This window comes from Pithys albifrons, chromosome 6, assembly GCF_047495875.1.
Source record: "Pithys albifrons albifrons isolate INPA30051 chromosome 6, PitAlb_v1, whole genome shotgun sequence".
Classification (NCBI taxonomy): Eukaryota; Metazoa; Chordata; class Aves; order Passeriformes; family Thamnophilidae; genus Pithys; species Pithys albifrons.
In genome coordinates, this window is record NC_092463.1 from 24,021,813 (window position 1) to 24,039,979 (window position 18,167).

Here is an 18,167-nt window from a genome sequence, read left to right on the forward strand (position 1 = left end):
CTGATATCCAACTTAAATTTCCCCTGGCAGAGCTTAAGCCCATGCCCTCTTGTCCTACTGCTGACTGCCTGGGAGAAGAGACCAACCCCCACCTGGCTATAACTTCCCTTCAGGTAGTTATAGGCAGTGATGAGGTCACCTCTGAGCCTCCTCTTCTCCAGGCTAAACAACCCCAGCTCCCTCAGTCCTGGGGGAGGAAACAGTTTGGGTTTGTTTTGGGTTGGCTTCGGATTGTTTCTTTTGTGCCATGGCACACTAGAGAGTGAAAGCATCCAGTGACCTCGAAATTAAAAGATCTGAACGCTGACTAAAGCAGAAGAGCCAAAAGTGGTGTTTGTTTGCATCCTCACAGGGAACTCGCAGTTAACAAGTCAACCCTTGTTTTCCCATTACTTTAGCAACACACCACTGGCAGATGCCTGCCTGGAATCACTTAGGATCTATAGTTCATTTAATTAACATCATGTTACCTGAATTGCACAAATGTTCCTCTGTGCAAGGACACAAGGTTACTCCTGCTGTGCAGGTCTCTTCCAGGATTTAACACAGAGCTCAAAATTCATTTGGAAAAATGGGAGCAGTGTCAGTAGGATGACGTATTCCTGAAACAAAGGCTTGGGTCAGAGAATGAAATAGTGAAGTTTCTCTGGCTTTATATACTTGGTAGCTACATTACAATGTAGCCCTCTTAAAGGTGCAACATGTGGGATGCTTCTCACAGTGGTACAACATAGTCATAATGTAGCCTTTTAAATAAGAATGTCAAATTCAGAAGCAAAATTAAAAAAAGAGGTTTTCAGTCCCATTTATAATTGTTAGGCAACCAAAATTACTCCAAGGTCTGCACAGAGACAACAGAAAGAACAGAGAATTTGTTCTAATAAATTTGTAATTTTAATGTTATCAGAAATGCAATAAGTGATAGTGGTGCAGAGGAGAGAGGTGGAAAAAGAGAGCTGCAAAAAGACTATCATGGTCCAACAGCTGCTTAGTCTGAGAACTCTGAGGATATAATATAGTACAGAAAAGTAACTTTTAGGTTCATCAGATTTGAAAAGGCCTTTACAAAATTCTTCTCTATTATACAGCAATCAAAGTTCACAGAGGCAATCAGTATCATTAATTAAAAAGCTTTCAAAAAACAAAGATCAAGAAAAGAAACACACAGGCAATTCTTAGGATGGCAACTGGCTTTGCTCAGAGGTCCATCATTTATTAATAATCCCTTAAGAAGAGAAGGGACAAGATTTGCAGATGGTTAACACATTATTGTGTTACTAAAGCCTACCTTAAATATGTCACTTACATGTTGTATTTAGGTTCATGTGACTTTAGGACTGTAGCTTTAGCTATCTGTAACTGTGTTATCACAGTTCATGGCATCTTTAATTTGTAAGCTCAGATAAACACAGGATAATGGAGTTAGGTACTGTATGGCATCTGCTCCAGTCAAAGGTCTCTGTGCAGCAAAGAGGAAGACATCCGTGACTGAATGTGGTTTTCAGACTTAAATAACAGAAAAAGAACAAGTGGAAAGAGTATAAAGAAAAAATGTAAGGAGTTGAGGACACACATCAGGAAAACACCAACAGTTAAATTTCTTTACACATGACTAAAGAAACGGCACCACACAGACAAATCTTTAGATATATGGAAGAGAATTAAGGAACACACATTAAATCCTTTGCCTTCCATCAGCTCTGCTCCAGGCTGGGCTCAGAAACAGTCTGTCATCTTATGTTTCATGTTAGTCCCACCTTCAGCTTCTAAATTTCTCTCAAAAATCCTCAGTTTTACTCATCACCAACACGAACTCTGTAGCAAGTCAAAGCCTGCAAGCAAGGAGTCATTTGCTCCAATGTTTTAGTCCTATCAGAAAAGTAAAATAGTAAATCAAGAATGACTGAAACACAGACTCTGCTGAAAATAACACTTGACATCAGGTGCATGAAAGCAGTGCCCAGCCTGTTAATTGAATCTGAGCCTATTCAGACAAGTATTTTTCATACCTATAGGCCTACACTTCCCAGAACTCCTGTCCTCTGTTTTCAAGGCTGTTTTCTTTTGTTTCTGGTTCTGTGAACTGTTCAATCACCCCTTTACATAATTTGCCAGTTTCTGGACTAAAATAAAACCCCTGTGCTTTGCATTTCTTCCTCTCTCCATTGCCGCATCTGTTTCTACTCACATGAGCCTCTTTTCCTTTTTGAAGCAACAGAACAGCTGCTTTTGGATTTCCCTCATCAGAGCATCTTTATATAAAAATTTCTTAGCCATCAAAAATTATTTATACTTCAGGACAACCCCTTGAAGTGGATTTTAATGCTAGAGGGAAATCTCCTTTACGTGAAGATTAGCATAAGTGCTAAAAAGCTTATACAACCCTGTAGCCAGAAGTATCTATGAAGGTTGGAAGACACCAAACCAGAGGCAGAAGCAGGACCCAAATTAAGTGTAATGTACAGGCCATCAGATAGAGCCTAACCTCTCTGTAATCTTCTTCCCTACTGATATCCAGAAATCCAACATCTGACACTCTTGGAATTTATGGTACCCTTATGACCAGTAAGTACATGCAATTCTTTTATGTTGTGTAAGGATTGAAGAACTTGCCTTGCAAGAAGCTTGCTATTCTCAAAGCCCACACAATAAGTATAAATGTCAGGGATGAGAGCAGCAATGCTAATCCAGCTTCCTGATTTCTAGTGGATGGAAACAGGGCTCAATGACAAGCAAGACGATAGGTGTGGATGGTGGAAATTGGCTTGTAAGAGGTGCAGAAGCCACAGTAGAAAATTATTGTGAAAAGAATAATTCCTTGATCTCTTTTCTCTCCCATACTGGATCAGAGCTCCAAGGAGTAGGTGGACAAAAAGTGAAAGTTGTTAGGAAAAAGCAGGTAGTTGAGGATCTACTGAAGCTCCCATCCATGCAGTTCTTTAAGTTCAATTTAAATGGGAAGTATCTAAGCTCAAAAGATCACAGAATGTCCCTTGTTTTCAAACTCACAGCCTTGTGATTTATGTCTCTAAATTTCACCATTGCACTTGCAAAGCTTAACTAGTGCAGCTCTTGGGCAGCTCTATCACATTTTGACTGATAGTGTTCAGGTCTAGAGGAGCTGTGAGCAGATATCCCATACAACTGTTCACAACAGAAATAGTAGAGAAGATTACACAATCTTTTTTAGTGGAGGGAGAAGGTTTTTATGTTGGGTTCAACACCCAAATTGCTTTAGCAGAGGTCTTCAGATGTCAGGTAGTTCTATCATAAGACCAAATGGCAAGACTTGAATAGCTGGCAGAGCCACTTCCTTCTGGGTCACACCTGGATGCCGTGCTCAGCTGGAGCGGGCTGGCAGAACTGTCACACTGGACAAAGCCAGAGGTCTTCCCCTGTGGAGCAGGGAAGGCTGGGAGCCCTCTGCTGGCACTTAGAGCTTTCTGCATCCCAAGAAGCACCAGTAAGCAGGACTCAGTATAGAGCATCTGAATGCAGTGGGTTAATTACTGTAGATTAGATACACAATTATTTCGATACCCTAAACCCTTAAGAATCTTTCCTGTCACATTTCCAGTGTGAAGATCTGGGTATATGAACAGTGACGAAGAACTCCATTCAGTACAGCACAGCATGCAATCTCTGCAGCACTCAAAATTTTGTAAAAATTGCCTTCCTCAACACAAAACACAATGGCTTAGTTCCACAGTCTAAAATCCCATCTAGGGAAAACTGCAGAACTCAGAACCACCAAAGCTGTGCAGAGGCTAACTTTGAGCACCAAACCTATCCTGTTCAAAGTTTAAGGCCTTTCAAAAGTCTAACTCAAGGAAGGGAAAGAATGTTTTGCTCCCCTTCAGCATATTTCATGTGTATCTCTTGCTCCCTGAGGGCTTCACTGTTGATGCATCACCTATGTCTATTTTACAGGGGCACAAATTGTTACCGTGGCTTACCTTGGGTCCTGCCAAAGTTGTGACCGTTTTTCCAGTCTGACACCTTCCAGCCTGGGCTGCAAGGGCTTGCCCAAGAGCAGCTTACACTTCCACCTCTGTGCAGATCCAATCTCCCTGTTCAAAGCCTGGTTTCAACACAGCAGTGCCTGTAATTTAACCCTGTCTAGTTCAGATGTGGTTTATGTGGATAAATCATATAGGCCTGAACTGCAGAGAGTTCTTGCAGCAAGAAAAATGTGTTAAAAGGAGCGTGCAGCATGGAAGAGTGCTGCGTACCTCAGAAGTGCCAGTTTTTGGTTGGTGCACACCCCTCCAGACACGGGGTGGTTATGTTGCCTCTACATGGCTTTCTGCAAACAGATATCAGCTTGCTCTGCCCCATTCTCTGATCTGGCCGGATGAGAACCGGCTCTAATCCAAAAACTGTGTAACTGTGGTTAGCCTGCTGTGCTGTTTGAGCATCTAAGCCCAGCTCTCAACACTTACTTTTGAAAAGCTGTGGAGATATAGACAGCTGTGTGGAAAGCTGTACATAAACTCTGTCAGTGGAGCAAACCCACCTCACTCCTCTGCCTTCACCAGGCACGCACATGAAACATGAAGATCTCTTTGAATAAAAGATGTGGAAAAGATCCAGTTAGACTCAAAACTCAGCCACAGTCTAGATTTACATCCCTAGTCCAGATTAGGGTCACAGATTAACCCCAAATACCAAAGCCCAAAGTATACAAGCCCTTCTTACTCAACATCCTCCAGACTCCATCTCAGTGAGTCATATCAGTTCATGCCAATGACACAAAAAAAGGTTTTCATCTTCTATTTCTTGCAGCTGACAATTAATAATAAAAGAATGCTGTAAATGTGCATGGCCCCACTGCTGAACTCAAACATGTTCCTCTTCTTTCTCCCACCCACACTGCAGCAAAAAAGACAAACCCGTGAAAAGTCTGGATGATCACGGCACCAAACCATCATTTTTGTGAGGGGAGAAAAATTGATTGCATCTTAGGAAAGAGCATACTGGTTGTAACCCTGCCCTGGCAAGTGATGAATATGCATTCCCCACAGTTTAGTTGGGTAGATTTTTTGATTAACCTAAAAAGACTTTATGTATCCATATGTTGCCCAAATCCCCTCCAGATCACTAATCAATCAAGTGGCAAAAACACAGTGTAACAAAAAGTGAGCACATTGCTGTTTGCTAGGAGAAAGTCTCACTATTTTATGCCATGTTTTGTTTTTTCTCTTCTTGTAATTTATAGAAATGCTTTGTCTCTTAACAGCGATTCCTGATATTCTTTGATCTGTGTATGCTGAAATATTAGCATCCAGGGAGCAATTCTTGTATGACAAGTGCTGCTTTGGACACTGTGATCATTGTAAGAAGCAGGGAGATGGTCTCTTGGGGGCTACTGCTTTGGTTCAGCATGCAGGAGATTATCCACTTGCTGATGTAGGGTGGCAGCTCTAACAGAAGTGAATTTTGAGATGATCTTTGTAAAACAAGTGCATAAATACTACAGCAAAACGGGCAACAGAGATACTTAATCTTTCCTTTGCCAAACTGAAGATGTGCCACAGCTTCTCTTCTGACTCCATGCAAACTGTGCTTGGGTATTACCTTTCTTCTGCCACTCAAAAGGGAATATTCATATGTGAATCAATTTAGAGGAAGAGCATCATAGTAATGACAGCTGGGATCATAACCGCCCCATACAGTAGGATAAATGCACTTTCCCCTGGACTGGCTGGCTCTATCTCCCCACCTTGGCACCTGCCACATTGGGACCCTGAAGCTGAGCTGAGGAGGATGAAGCAGAAAGGGACCACCAGGCATAAAAGATTGCCCTGGACTTCCCATTTGGGGAGATATGTTAAGATTACATCAGCAGTGAACATCCCGTCTTTATTTATCATACCATGGAACCATGCCTGGAATGCCGATGTGGAGGGCCTGCAAAGTGCTGAGCCTGTGTGTTTAGGGAGATGGAAAGGGAGAAAGGTACAGTACCCTCTGTGCTTTGTGACTTGCTGTCCTTCTGCACAGATATGCCAGGATGCCTTGATCCATAGGAGGTACTGAGATTCAGTAAAGCCCCGGTTGCCTTCTCCACACTCTGATTGTATGAACAGATGTTTGCCACATATCTCTGTTTTCTCTGCAGAGAAAACACCAGTCAGCAAGTGAATGTGGAGGCTGTGGTCATTAAGGCTTGAAAAGCACCGGTGGCAGCTGCCTCCACCTGCCCTTGCTTTCGGCTGGCTTTGCCCAGTACACATCTGTAGTAGAGCCTCAGGGACATGGCTGCTGGGCACATTTACAGGCCAAGTGCTTCTACAAAAGCTTTTCTGGGTATTAAAGCACTGAAATCCACCATTCTTATCTCAAGTCTTGGTGAAGGTGATTATAGTTCGTAAGGGCTGCAATCAGATCTGTTTATTTGAGCAAGTAGCTCTTACACCTCCACCTGTGATGTTTCTCAGGCTCAGCCCCCACATCCAGCCCAGCACTTCCTGCACACAGTTCTGCAAGCCTCTCCGGAGCTGGGGAAGGTGGAGGACACGAAGCCAAGCTCTCCACACCCCCACGCATCAAAGGGAACATGCTGGGACCACAAAGCAGAACAGGTCCCTGGAACACAAGATCCTTGGCTAAGGAAGACCACAGATTTGTGTTTCCACATGCACATCCCCTTCAGGCAGCCCTACCTAACCCTTGGCGTCACATGCGTTACCTTGAGCCGCTCGGTTCCCTCTCCCTAGCTGGCAATTGCCAGGCTAACAACCTTCAAGCCGGCTCTCCTGAGGGCGGGTGCGAGCTGGGAGCGCTCAGCCTTCGCCCAGCAGAGGCCAGCACACACGCAGTTTCGGCAGCCTGTGCTCGCAAAGAGGTGTTCCCCTCCCTGCCTGGCCTTCCTTGGCTGGAAGAGTCTCCCAATCTCCTATGAGCCCTCATCTATGTAAACTGCTTTGAGAGAAGTTTTCAGTGAGGGACTATGTAGCGAAACAGAAAGGCGCTGATATCCTGCTGTTTCACGGTTTCAAAGGGCTAATGGCCCTGAAAGGATATGTTGTCCTTTGTGGCATGGGTGATAAGCAGCAGGAGAACCATTCTTCGTAACAAAAAGAGACTCTCTCCGAGACACCTCACAATCACCATAAGTAAACAGAGGTTAAAATAGGCTTGAACCATGCAGATCATCTTCTGTGATCAGGTTTTTGAGGGCAAGACCAGGGCAAAGACAAGTCAGATTGGAAGATGTGTCTCATAGCACTAGCGAACACCTAGTGTGTGGCCAAAACCGCTGAGCATAGCGCTGCTATGAGGCCTTCCAGCTCACAGCCAGCCATGAAGAGGAGGGACAGCTTAACTGATGATGCCAAGAATATTGTTTAGGTTTTGAAGAGGATGTTGTTGCAAACCTGTCTCCCAGTCTCACCACTTACCCCTTATTTTCATTCTGAGTCGCAGCAGTAAGTCTGAGACGTTACCAGTGAGTAGTCCAGCAATTCTGTGGGCATTATGCAGAACCCCACCCATCCTGAAGAATCTCAGATTTCGACATTTCTGCAGCAAAAATACTGGCTACATGCCTGTGTGGGCATGGGTGACACTTACATTAGGGTAGGGCCTTCTCTAGCTGCAGCTAAAACCAAGCTTAGCATTTTATAGACATGAGAAAACAAAAAGGTAGCAGCAAGGATGGAGATCTCTCATTGTAGACGACACTGTGTTGTCAGTGCAAGCTTTGCTGGGGCTCTTTCAGCCTCCAGTGAGGCATGAGCTTGCAGTTCCCTCCACAGCAAACCCCAAACAAGGTAGCAGTAGCTTTTTCCTCTGACTGTGACCCAGGAAGCATGGAAGCATCAGAGCCCTAAGGAACAGCAAGAGAAAAATATGGGAGAAAATCCACCAGAAGCTGAAGGAGCAGAAGCAGAATCTGTAAAGAGAAAGTCCTCTAGAGCTGGAGTCAGTCATCACTCTCAGGCTTAAAGGGACAAATCCCAGAGAAAAGCTCTTTGGGAAAGGTCTGTGTAGCCTGTGTGGCCTGTGCGAGGAATCAGCAGCTCTCTTTGTGGAACCAATGGATGGAGTGAAGCCTATTGGTATGAAATCTAGCAGAGAGGAGTGATGTAAGACACACTGAAATTGTTCCTGTCCATGTAGTCTACATGTTCTGTATGCAGAAACCCATCTGCCTGGCTGGAATAACCACCATCCTTTTCTATGTGTGCGTATCTCCCTTGGAGCAGGGGACAGAGTCGCACGGACAGGGAGGGCCAGTGCCATGCAGAGTGGCGGCATCCAGGCCAACGTGCTGACACTAGGTGTCTGACCACAGTGCTTCCCATGCTGGCACAGGAACTGGAGGCAGGAGGAGCCCCTGAACAGACCATGGCAGGAGAAATTGCAGTGCTATCTATGTCTCTTCTGAGGACAGCTTGCTGAGACATGGCAGTATTTTGTTATCCTCTCACTAGTGCAAACCAGAGAGAGAAAATGGGTACGCACTACAGACTTTATCCAACCACTCTTGTGGACTATAATGATGGGTCAAACCCCGTGCTAATATGCTGCTTCTCAGTGCCTGAAAGAAGGAGATCTACAAATTGGGTCTATTTATCTCATTTAAAAGCTCATATCAGTAGGACTGCTTGTAGCACTCTATGCTGAAAAAATTGCAGCTGAGTCTCCTAGAAGATGGCAGCAGTCCTGAGCCACCATTAGAAATAGGACCTGCTCTGACAGGTGGGCTTCAGCCCGTATATAGAGCGGGGCCAGTAGGTGACTGCTGTTTGGTGGGGTGTAAGATACAGAGACCATCTGTATGGACCAGCTTGTGTTGCCAGAGGTCAGACGCAGCAGTACCAAACTACCCCTCTCTGACCTTTCAGGTTTCATCTGTTTCAATGAACGAGGTAGCGTAGTAGCTTTTTGTGGAGCTGTGACTGGTGGACAAATGGAAACAGCATTGGCTACAGCTACATGCCTTAGCAGGGTGCTTTGGAGCAAGAGTCCTGCTAGGTCTTGCTTCTCTTCTCCCGTGAACTCCGGCATAGCATCACCACCTCCCTCCATGCCATGATGCTCCTTCCCAGGTGTGCTGCTGGCCAAGCTGAAGGTCTATCAGCTCACCAAGACCTGCATGTGAGCTGACATGATATGGCAGTGCACCTCCACACATGCAAGGGGAGCATGTGGAGGCATAGCCATCAGCAGCAGGAAGCCAAGAGGGTCAGCAGGGAAGAGACCTATGATGCTACATCTGATCTGTGGCACATTAGACTCATTAACCAGGTCCAGCCCTTAAGCAGGGAGAGATCCATCCTCCCCAGGGCCCTCATCACCCCAAAACTATTGCTCCTCAGCTTGCCCATCCTGCGCACACGGGCCCCCCTTCTGAATGTGGGGCTACAGTTGCTGTCTCTGGATTAGACCCCTGCGTGTGCAGGACTGCATGACTCTCTTGGACTCCGAGCTCTCCCCTCCTGCTGCCTGTGTCTTCACTGTATCATGCCAGGATTGACTCAGATCCTATTTTGGAAACAGAGAGTTAAGAATTTTCAATCTTTATTTTACAAAAATAAACTAGTTTTGCCCTGATACTCTGTGGTCTTCAACCTTCCCTTCCAGGCCCTGCTCCCATTCCTCTTCCTGGAGCTCCAGCTGTTGTGTGTAACATCCAGCCACTCTTACGAAGGATATTGGTGCTGTACACTCCTGTGAGTGTGCCCAAACAAGCACCAGAGAAGGGGCTTAGTGCCATTTTGTGAATGCCTCCTTTTCCCAGGATCCAAGCTGGAAACTGTCCAAAGATGCTTTGTGGTGGCTCTTCCATTTCTGCACAGGGACCAAGTCTTAGGCAAGTCACTCAGAGCACACACTTTAAGAGGAAATGTCCGCCTGTCCAATTCCTTCCCTCGGATGGAAAAGCAAGCCCCACTAAGTAACTTCTTGCTATCAGTGGAGCTGGCAGGCTGCTGTCATACTGGCTGGCTCAGTGCTGGAAGCGTGGGGAGCTAATGTGGGGCTGGTGAAAAGAGTGTGTGGCGTAAAGCACTTCTGGAGGTGGTGGAGGGGATGTCAGGATGGAGCAGAGCGGTTCATGGGAGCTCAGCATTGAGGTGAAGTGCTTCATCTCCTCTGTCAGCTGCTTGATCTCCCGGCGCAGGGCAGCATTCTGCCTCTCCAAGTCTTCACTCTCCTGAAGAGACAAAACCACAGGGGCTTCCTCAGTGTGGGAGCTGCAGGGATGAGCTAGGGACTTGAAGGTTGCGGTTCTGCACCTCTCTGCCCCACAGAATTTCCAGAATGACATATTTCTGGTAAATTCATCAGAGCCACGCCTGGGCAAACCCTCCTCCCCCAGCTGGCCAGGCCGGGTGCGGGTGCGATGCCGGCGGCCCCAGCCACGCTCCCCGGGGCCGGCTTACGAGAAGTGACTGTAGCTGCTCCCGCCCAGGCTTTCTCGCTCCCTCTCATGCACACTCACATCTCCGGGTGCTTCCCGGGCAGCCCAGCCCCCGGGGAAGGGCAAGCTGAATAACCGCCGTCTTTAACCAGAAAACCACCTGTCACAGGAAACCTGTCATTGCCCTGGAAAGAAGAGACTCACTGCTTCCTGCGAGCAGCCGGGGAAAGCAGCAGCACTGTGGGGAGGAGGGGGAGACGCTTGAGTCAGAAGAAAAGAGAAACTGAGGCCTCAGAAGAACTGAATTAATACTGTTATTAATGAGAATAACAACAAATAGGTTAATAATGATGCTCAGCCTTGTCTCAACGATACTGAGAGCATTTGAAGCCTTTGCTACCTCTGCTTCTTCTGAAGTGTAGCCAGCTCCAGGCTGAAGCATTGCAGGCACCAACTGCCTGTGCCCAGCCTGGGCAGGATCAGAGGAGGGAGGGAGGATGCATCACCAGACTTTGCAAACTCAGCCAAGACAGCTAAAGCACGGCTCAGCAATTTGAGGCCTTGGAAAGCTGCACCACCACCAAAGCAAACTTGTCATCTCCCTGCTACCCCCTTTGCTGCCATGCAGACTTCTGATGGCAGCTGTTCTCTGTGCACAGGTTGAAACACACCCACCAGTTACAGGTGCAGTCACTGCTGGAGCTCACACAGCAAATAGCATCTCTCAGATGTGAACAAAAGCTTTGGAAATCATGACTGTTGTCACACTCAGGAACTGATGGGAATCACCGTGGGGCCGGGATCCCCAGCCTCCCCATGACTCATTACCCTTAAAACACAAACTACAAAACCCTGGGGCAGATGGAGCTCCTGGGTCCTTTTATACCACCATAGCTAAAGCTGAGCCGTGCTCTTCTGGGCAGAACCACAACAAAGAGCCAAAGTCCTTGATTCAGAATTGACCAAAGGCAAAGAACACTCAGGGGATGACCTCAGGATCAACAGGGGTTCACTATTCACCAGGAGTTGGAAAAAACCTAGCAGAATTTCACCATCCATCCTCTATTTGCCTCCCTGCATATTTTCATCTGCCTGTCAGGGTCCAGCCTCCCTGCTCTCATCCCCATAGGAAGGCAAGAACTATATGCTATCAATGCTAGCTGAGCAGTAGTAATCTCATATGCAAGTGGTTTGTTATCTGCTCTAAGAAAAGCAGTCCAATTCTTGGTGCACAGCTATGCAGCATTTTCCTGGGGGAGGATCAGAGCCCATATCTATGTCTAGGATTAACTTGGAAAGAGCACTGACCCCACGAAAAGGGTGTTTCTTCAACCCTCTCAGGCACAGTCGCCCAGAGCCACTGCTGCTGACAGAGGTAGTGCAATCAGCCTAGAGCCATGTCAGCTCTAGAAGGATCATCACCTGCTGAGAAAAGACTGAAGTCTCTGCCTCAAACGCAGCTCCAACCATGTGCTGAGGTCACTATGTAAGAAGGACAGGATTCTCAAATATTATTCCCAAAAACTGGGATGTGGGGGAATAGGAAGCCTGCTAAGTCAAAGGATGCTTTTCTGAGCATGAGCTGAACTACTGCTTTTCAAAACCAACCAAGCCCAGTGCAGGGATAAAGATGGTCTCTGTCCACTGCAGGCTGCATGTTCTTCACCCTGCCCACCAGTGGTCCAAAACACATGGGACTGCACTTACCAGTGTGCAAAATTCAAAGGATCGCAGCCCCTGTGTTCTGATACTGACCACATACGCCTGCCCAAACCCACACAGCCAGAAGTGGGCAACCCTTCTGAAAAGCAGACATCTAATTCTTCACACCAAGAAGAGCTGCAGGGGTGCCCATAGTGCCACAGAAAAGCATCCTTGTATGCTGTTGCACCTCTGCATAAATGATGGCATAAATCACAAATGCAGGAAGAACCAGCCCAGGTGAGACTGTGCTTTCAAAGAGCTTCTGAGTGGCTCAGTCAGAACAGGCTGGAAAAGGAAATCAGTAATGAAAGACTGAGAGATAAAGGTGGATTCAAAACTAGGTGCAAAATTAAATGCTTCAATGGCAATCATCCTGGGCTGTGTGTTCTTGCTGTGAGTGCTGATTCCTACATCCTGCCCTGGCCTCAATTCTCCTGTCCTGCCTCCACTGGGCATCTCTGCTCTGAGATACCAAGGAGAAGCACGTTGTGTCCTGTGTGAGCCCTCAGCACTGGAGATGAAGAAGGGTGGGAGTGCTTACCAAGTGAAGTGTGTCTGCTTTCTGGGTCTGCCTCAGACGGCTCTTCTGGGCAGCAATGCGATTCTTCTCCCTTCTTTGGACTTTCCTCATGTCATCAGAAGAGTCCTAGGGAAACAAGGCATAGAAATAACTGGGACATTCCCTCCCTCACTCTTCTTCTGCAGAGCAGTAAATAGGGTGGGGACATAGCAGATAACATCATTGAAGCACAGGACATGGGATACACACCCTCCACACCAGGATAAAGCCATAGCCCAAGGATGTGTGATGCTTTTGCCCTTTATTGCCAGGAGGGGCCTATCTGATACCCTTGGGCATCCCAGAACTGCTGGGAAATGACCACTCTCCCTTCACCAACAAACAAGCCTGGGATATTGTTTGATGGACCAGAGTAAGGACTTCCTTATGGAAGAGAGACAATTTGTGTTCTTGTACAGAAAACCTTTCGCTTCCCGGCCTCTCTGCAGAGTAATGGCACTGCATACATTTCAGATCCTTGGGCAAACCATTTTTTCCAGAGATTCAGCCCATGTTTTCCCCCTTTCACCCCTGTAGGTTCCTCCCCTCTCCATCACCCTTTTCCCTCAAGCTTATTCTTGGCCCTTGCTTTGTTTAACTATAAAAACTCAGAGCTTTTGTTTTTAATCCAAATCTCATTTGCTTCAGCTCCCTGATCTTTATTCTGGACTCCCTTGGCAGCACTGCCTGCAGTGCTGACTGCAATACTCCCTTGTGCAGCAGAGAGCAGGTCTCCAGGTTCCAGGTCATGAGCTTCATGGACCAGCCATTCTCCGCTGAGATCTGGTCTTGCTGCTGCCTCCTGACTGTTGAAACTTTCAAACAGACTCTTTCATCTTCTATTTTCATACTGCACTGCCCCTTTTGTGGACTCTTTAACATTCACACCACCACTTCTCCACAAGACTACAAAACGCAGCCACAAAAGTTATCTTCCCAGCCCATCAATCTGTCCACATCCTCTTCCCCCTTCTCCCCCACCCAAGATTTTTTTTTACTTTGAACTTAACCGTTTTTTTCCTTGCCTTCAATACCTTGAAAATGTCTCACACATGGCAGCTCTGAAGTCCTGCATGAAGTCCAGTTCCTATCCTTTGGCAAACTCTGTGCTTTATCCCGTTCTCAACAAGAATGCTTCCCCATCCTTGGCTGCCAGCCAAAAATCAGCTGCCCTGATCACCCCGAAAATTTCTGAGGAAAGTTTCAAGTACTTGCCATTGTTGCCAGCCTTAGAGAAATGGCCAGTGACAGATATAATAAAGCTTAGCCAGAAAAGGCAGTGAGAACACCTTGGATGTGTGTCAGTATCTGACAGAAAAAGATCTGCCATTAAAGTACGCCATGCAACAAAATGAAGTCTCTCTGTCAAGCATTACTGAGATGAAAAATCTCTGACGCTGAACAGAGTAGAAAGCAGGGCCAAAGTGTAAGGGCTTTTCTGAGTCACAAGTGCTGTCCACAGAAGCAGGAAACAGGCAGGCTGCCCATGAGCTGCTCCAGTCCATGGCCAGGAGGTGCCTGCTCAGGCTTCTCACAACGAAGCTTCCTGCCTGCCTGGCATGTGTTGCAGGATCCACCATGCCTGGGATCCCAGTTCCACTGTTGCCCCTGCCATAGCCTCAGGTAACTAGGCCTTCTCTCTCTTCTACCCACCTTAGTGGCCAGGGCTCCTGCCAGGGCCATTGGCTGAGCCCTGGATCACTCTCCCTGCAGCCATTCTTAGAAAGCTCTGCCATATTGAGCTGTGAAAACATCAGTGGTGGGTGCCATCCAACCTCCCCCCACCCACCCATGGCCCACCCCAAAGGACTCTCCAGGTGGGGAGAGCTGGGGAAGGGGCACTGCTTTACCTGCTTGCTGGGAGGGGGAGACTGGCTGAAGCTGCTGGAATCACTACTGTCGGAGCTGTGGGGCATGGCTCCTGTCTGTGGCTCCCAGGGTCTCTTCAGCTTCCTTCGTGCTGTTGGTGCACCTGCCTTCTGTCCTGCTTCTCCGGTTCTCCCCTGCCTTCCTCTGTCACCCCTGAGATGGCCCTTGGCTTTCCTGCTCTCACTCGTCCCAGAGGCACACTGTCCTCCTGCCCAACACTGACACTTTCGCTGCCTCTCCTCTCAGAGCCTCTGCACCTTCCCTTTAGGTCTCAGCCTCCTGTGGTTTCTCAGAACCTTGAGCATGTAAGCTGAAAGTCACGTGGCCGGAAACTTTAAGGCAAAGAAGAAAAGTTACAGAAGAAAAAAAAATTAATAAAAAAGAAGAAAAAAAAAGCACATCTGGGAAAAATGAACTTCAAAATAGCCTGAAAAACCCCCGAAAAACACCTTCAGGCAGTTGAAAAACAACAAGATGGGTTTTCTCTGAGGCAAACAGCAGAGATGGAAAGGAAGAAAAGCCCCAGCTCAGGCTGTGAAACTTGGACCCTCAAAGGAGGGCAGTGCGGAGGAGGTGCTGCAGGAGCCCCAGAAATTCCAGGGCCACTGTATGCCATGCCAGCCCTGTGAAGGCAGTGGGTCAGTCCAGATCCAGGCAGCTTCAGTCACCCCAAGCCAGCTGAGGAAATTCCCAGGCAGCCACCCAACTCCCCACAACCCCACCCCCCACCTGCCATCTTTGACAGCATTGATGTGTGTCCCAGGAAGGGTATAGGTACCCTCAGCAGGTGCCACACAAATGTTGTTTGTGCAGATGACTCACATGCGTACGGTGAAGCACCAGTTCCATCTAAGAAGTCTAAGAAGACTAATATTTTCTATAAAGCAGAGCTATTAACACTTTAGAACACTCATTAGTATTATGTCACCACTGGGCCGTAAGGGGAATATCAACCCTGGCAGACACATTAAAGTGCTATAAATGTAACAATCTATGGATCAGCCCATGCAGACAGCAGCAAGGAGAAGCTGCTTTGCATTCCCTTGTTTGTCCCCTGATCTGTGTTGTGTGGGACTACTTCCACCCTTGGTATGAACCTCAGAAGACTGAAGACAAGCAAGCAGCCCCTGGGACAGCAGTGTTTCAGCAGTGTCCCAGGGTAGGCCATGCTAGTGACTCTGGAGGTGACAGTGCAGAAGGGACAGAAGCCTTTGGAGTGACTAAGTTTCCGCATGTGCCATAAGGAGCAGATACAGAAACAGGCATGAACATATCCACAGTAACCCCCTCCTGGGAAAGCAGCAATTCCCAGTTACTCCTTACTGGTTTTTGTTGCATATTGGTGCTTTGTTTGACTTTCTCCTGCCTCAGGAGCAGCTAGAAAGTATCAGCAACAGGGCATCAGCAAGGGCACTTGAAATACAGTGATCACTTGGGCAGGGGTATTGGCAGCTTTGGGTTTGCAACCATATTGCAGTACAGAAAGCACATGGGTGTGGAACACAGTGCAGACTTGCTTGGGCATAGCTGACATTTCTTCCCATACTTGCCACTCATGGAGCCAGCACATGGGCAAACATGGCCAAAAGCAAGAACTATGTAGGGCTGGTTGCAGACTCGAGGAAATGCCTGGCTTAAGTCCAGTAGTGAAACTGTTCCATTTCAGCCCATTTCCCTCTTTAGAAACATCCAGTGTCACTGATGCTCTACCCTTGGCCCTAGCTGAATATTTCACAAACTTGACTGTATTTTTTCTCCTGGTGTGCTACAGGGAAATGCTAGGACCCACCACACTTTCTGACATGGCTGCAAGGGTTGGCTTGAGCAGCATGAACCACCCTGAGGGACCCCATCTCCTGGCAGTGCAGCCCCCCTGTAGCAGGCAGGGCTCCTCTGGTGTGGCTGGCTCCAGCAATGGAGTAGCTGAAGGCATCATTAAGATGAGGGGTGTTGAGTTCAGGCCTCCAAAGGCACCAGACAGCAGCACAGCTATCGAAGGATCCACTCACTGCATTGCTACGCTTTTCCTAGGGCCAGTTCTGCGCACGCTGTGCCTCACCTAAAAAAATCCACTGTGCAGGTTGGAAGGGCACACCCACATGGGGAGAGCCCTTCCCAAATCTGCGTTTGTGAAGTTTGGCCATACATACACTTTTCCTGAACTCTACAACCCTGTAGGGCACTTCCTTTCCAGGAAGCACAGTGCTGGATTCCCGAGGAGACCACACTCCTCTACTGGTGTGTGGGTTGCAGGGACTTCCTGGCCCATTCCACTCTGTGAGCTGCTGTTGCTCAGGGCAAGATGGAGGGAGGTCCTTCCTCGAGAAAAATATCCTTGTTCTGTTATTGGGCAAATAAACTGAATTCCTTCCTTTTGTATCTAGAAGGCCAGTGTCTGAAGAGAGGCAATCAGGAAGGCAGCGGGTTTGTTGGCAGGAGGTGGTGCAGGGAAGCTGGGTGTCCTGGCAGAAGCTGGACAGGCAGTGGAAAACTGTCCAGAATGTGGCTGTGGCAAAGGCTGTTCTTTGATCCACTGGACAAAAGTTTTGAGCTGCACCTTGGTTTGCCCAGAGCTGAGCTTTTATTAACAGCTGATGGAATCATTGCCGGAGAGGGCAACAGCACAGGAGAGGGCTTGGACACTTGGTCTTGCTGAGAGGGATTAAGAGAGCATCCCTTTTCCTGTCTTGCCCAAACACAGTCCTTGCCCTTAAGCTGGCTATGATACTAATGAATTCCTGTCACTTATGAGAAAATAAGCATGCTGTGAGACAGTGTCTCCTGGAAGGGAGATAGGCAGGACCCATGTTGTCTCCTCATAGGCAGTGCCCCACACCATTCCTCTAGTCAGAGGTGCAAATCCCCAACCCAGAGCAGCAGAAACCACCAGTATGGCTCCACCATCATCTGCTCACAGCTCTGTGGGAGCTGTCCTGAGCATCTGCTGCAGGCATAACATGGGGAGCTGTTTTCCTGATGCCCCTCCCCAGGCTCTCCCCTGCTATCAGAGGGAGCCTCAGGAGCCAGTCTCCTAATCATGGTGCTTGACATAGGAGACTAAATTTATACTGTGAACATCCCTTGACTTCTCTAGGATCATGTAGGTTTCTTGATCTTCATCACAGAAGGTATGAAATCACTGTCAGTGGCACTGGATGAACCCACAACTGCTAGGTTACTGCCGTACCAGCAGCTTGATGAAGAAGGAATAGTTCCAGAGAGTTTCAGAGGAGAGATGAGGCCACCCAGTTCTGTATTTGTCCCTTCTGAAGAACAGCAGGCTGAAGCCAGCCCTGTTCTCCTAGGACAGAGCGGTTGCAGGGACTGAGTCTGGAGGCTGGGCTTAATGTGATCTCAACTGTTGGAGAAATGGTTTGAAAGCAGCAAGATGCAGTTCAGCAAGAACAAATGCAAATGTAAAGCAAAGCGAGATGTAGATAGATCTGGGGAATAACTAAGCAGGGCAACAGAAAAACAGGGAAAAATCCGGGGGTTGCAGGGCACTGAAGACTGAAGCTTTGCCAAACACAGAGGTGTCACAAAGGGGCCGGGTGCTGGCCTGGGGTGCTGAGGCAAGGCAGAAGAGGTGACTGCCCTGTGCTGCCTCTGTAGGTTCAGGACCCATTCAGAGGCCCAGGTTCAGAAGTGGAATAGTCCAGAAAAAAA

General features: G+C 47.7%; 1 protein-coding gene across 1 annotated transcript; it reads right to left on the reverse strand.

The window, feature by feature from the left end:
* Positions 1–9,561: 9,561 nt before the first annotated feature.
* BATF (basic leucine zipper ATF-like transcription factor) lies at positions 9,562–14,768 on the reverse strand. Its single transcript, XM_071559413.1, has 3 exons — positions 14,483–14,768; positions 12,615–12,719; positions 9,562–10,162 (listed from the first exon to the last, which is right to left on the reverse strand). Exons 1-3 carry the CDS (start codon positions 14,546–14,548, stop codon positions 9,956–9,958), a joined length of 378 nt encoding a protein of 125 aa, XP_071415514.1. The 5' UTR covers positions 14,549–14,768; the 3' UTR covers positions 9,562–9,955.
* Positions 14,769–18,167: the final 3,399 nt, after the last annotated feature.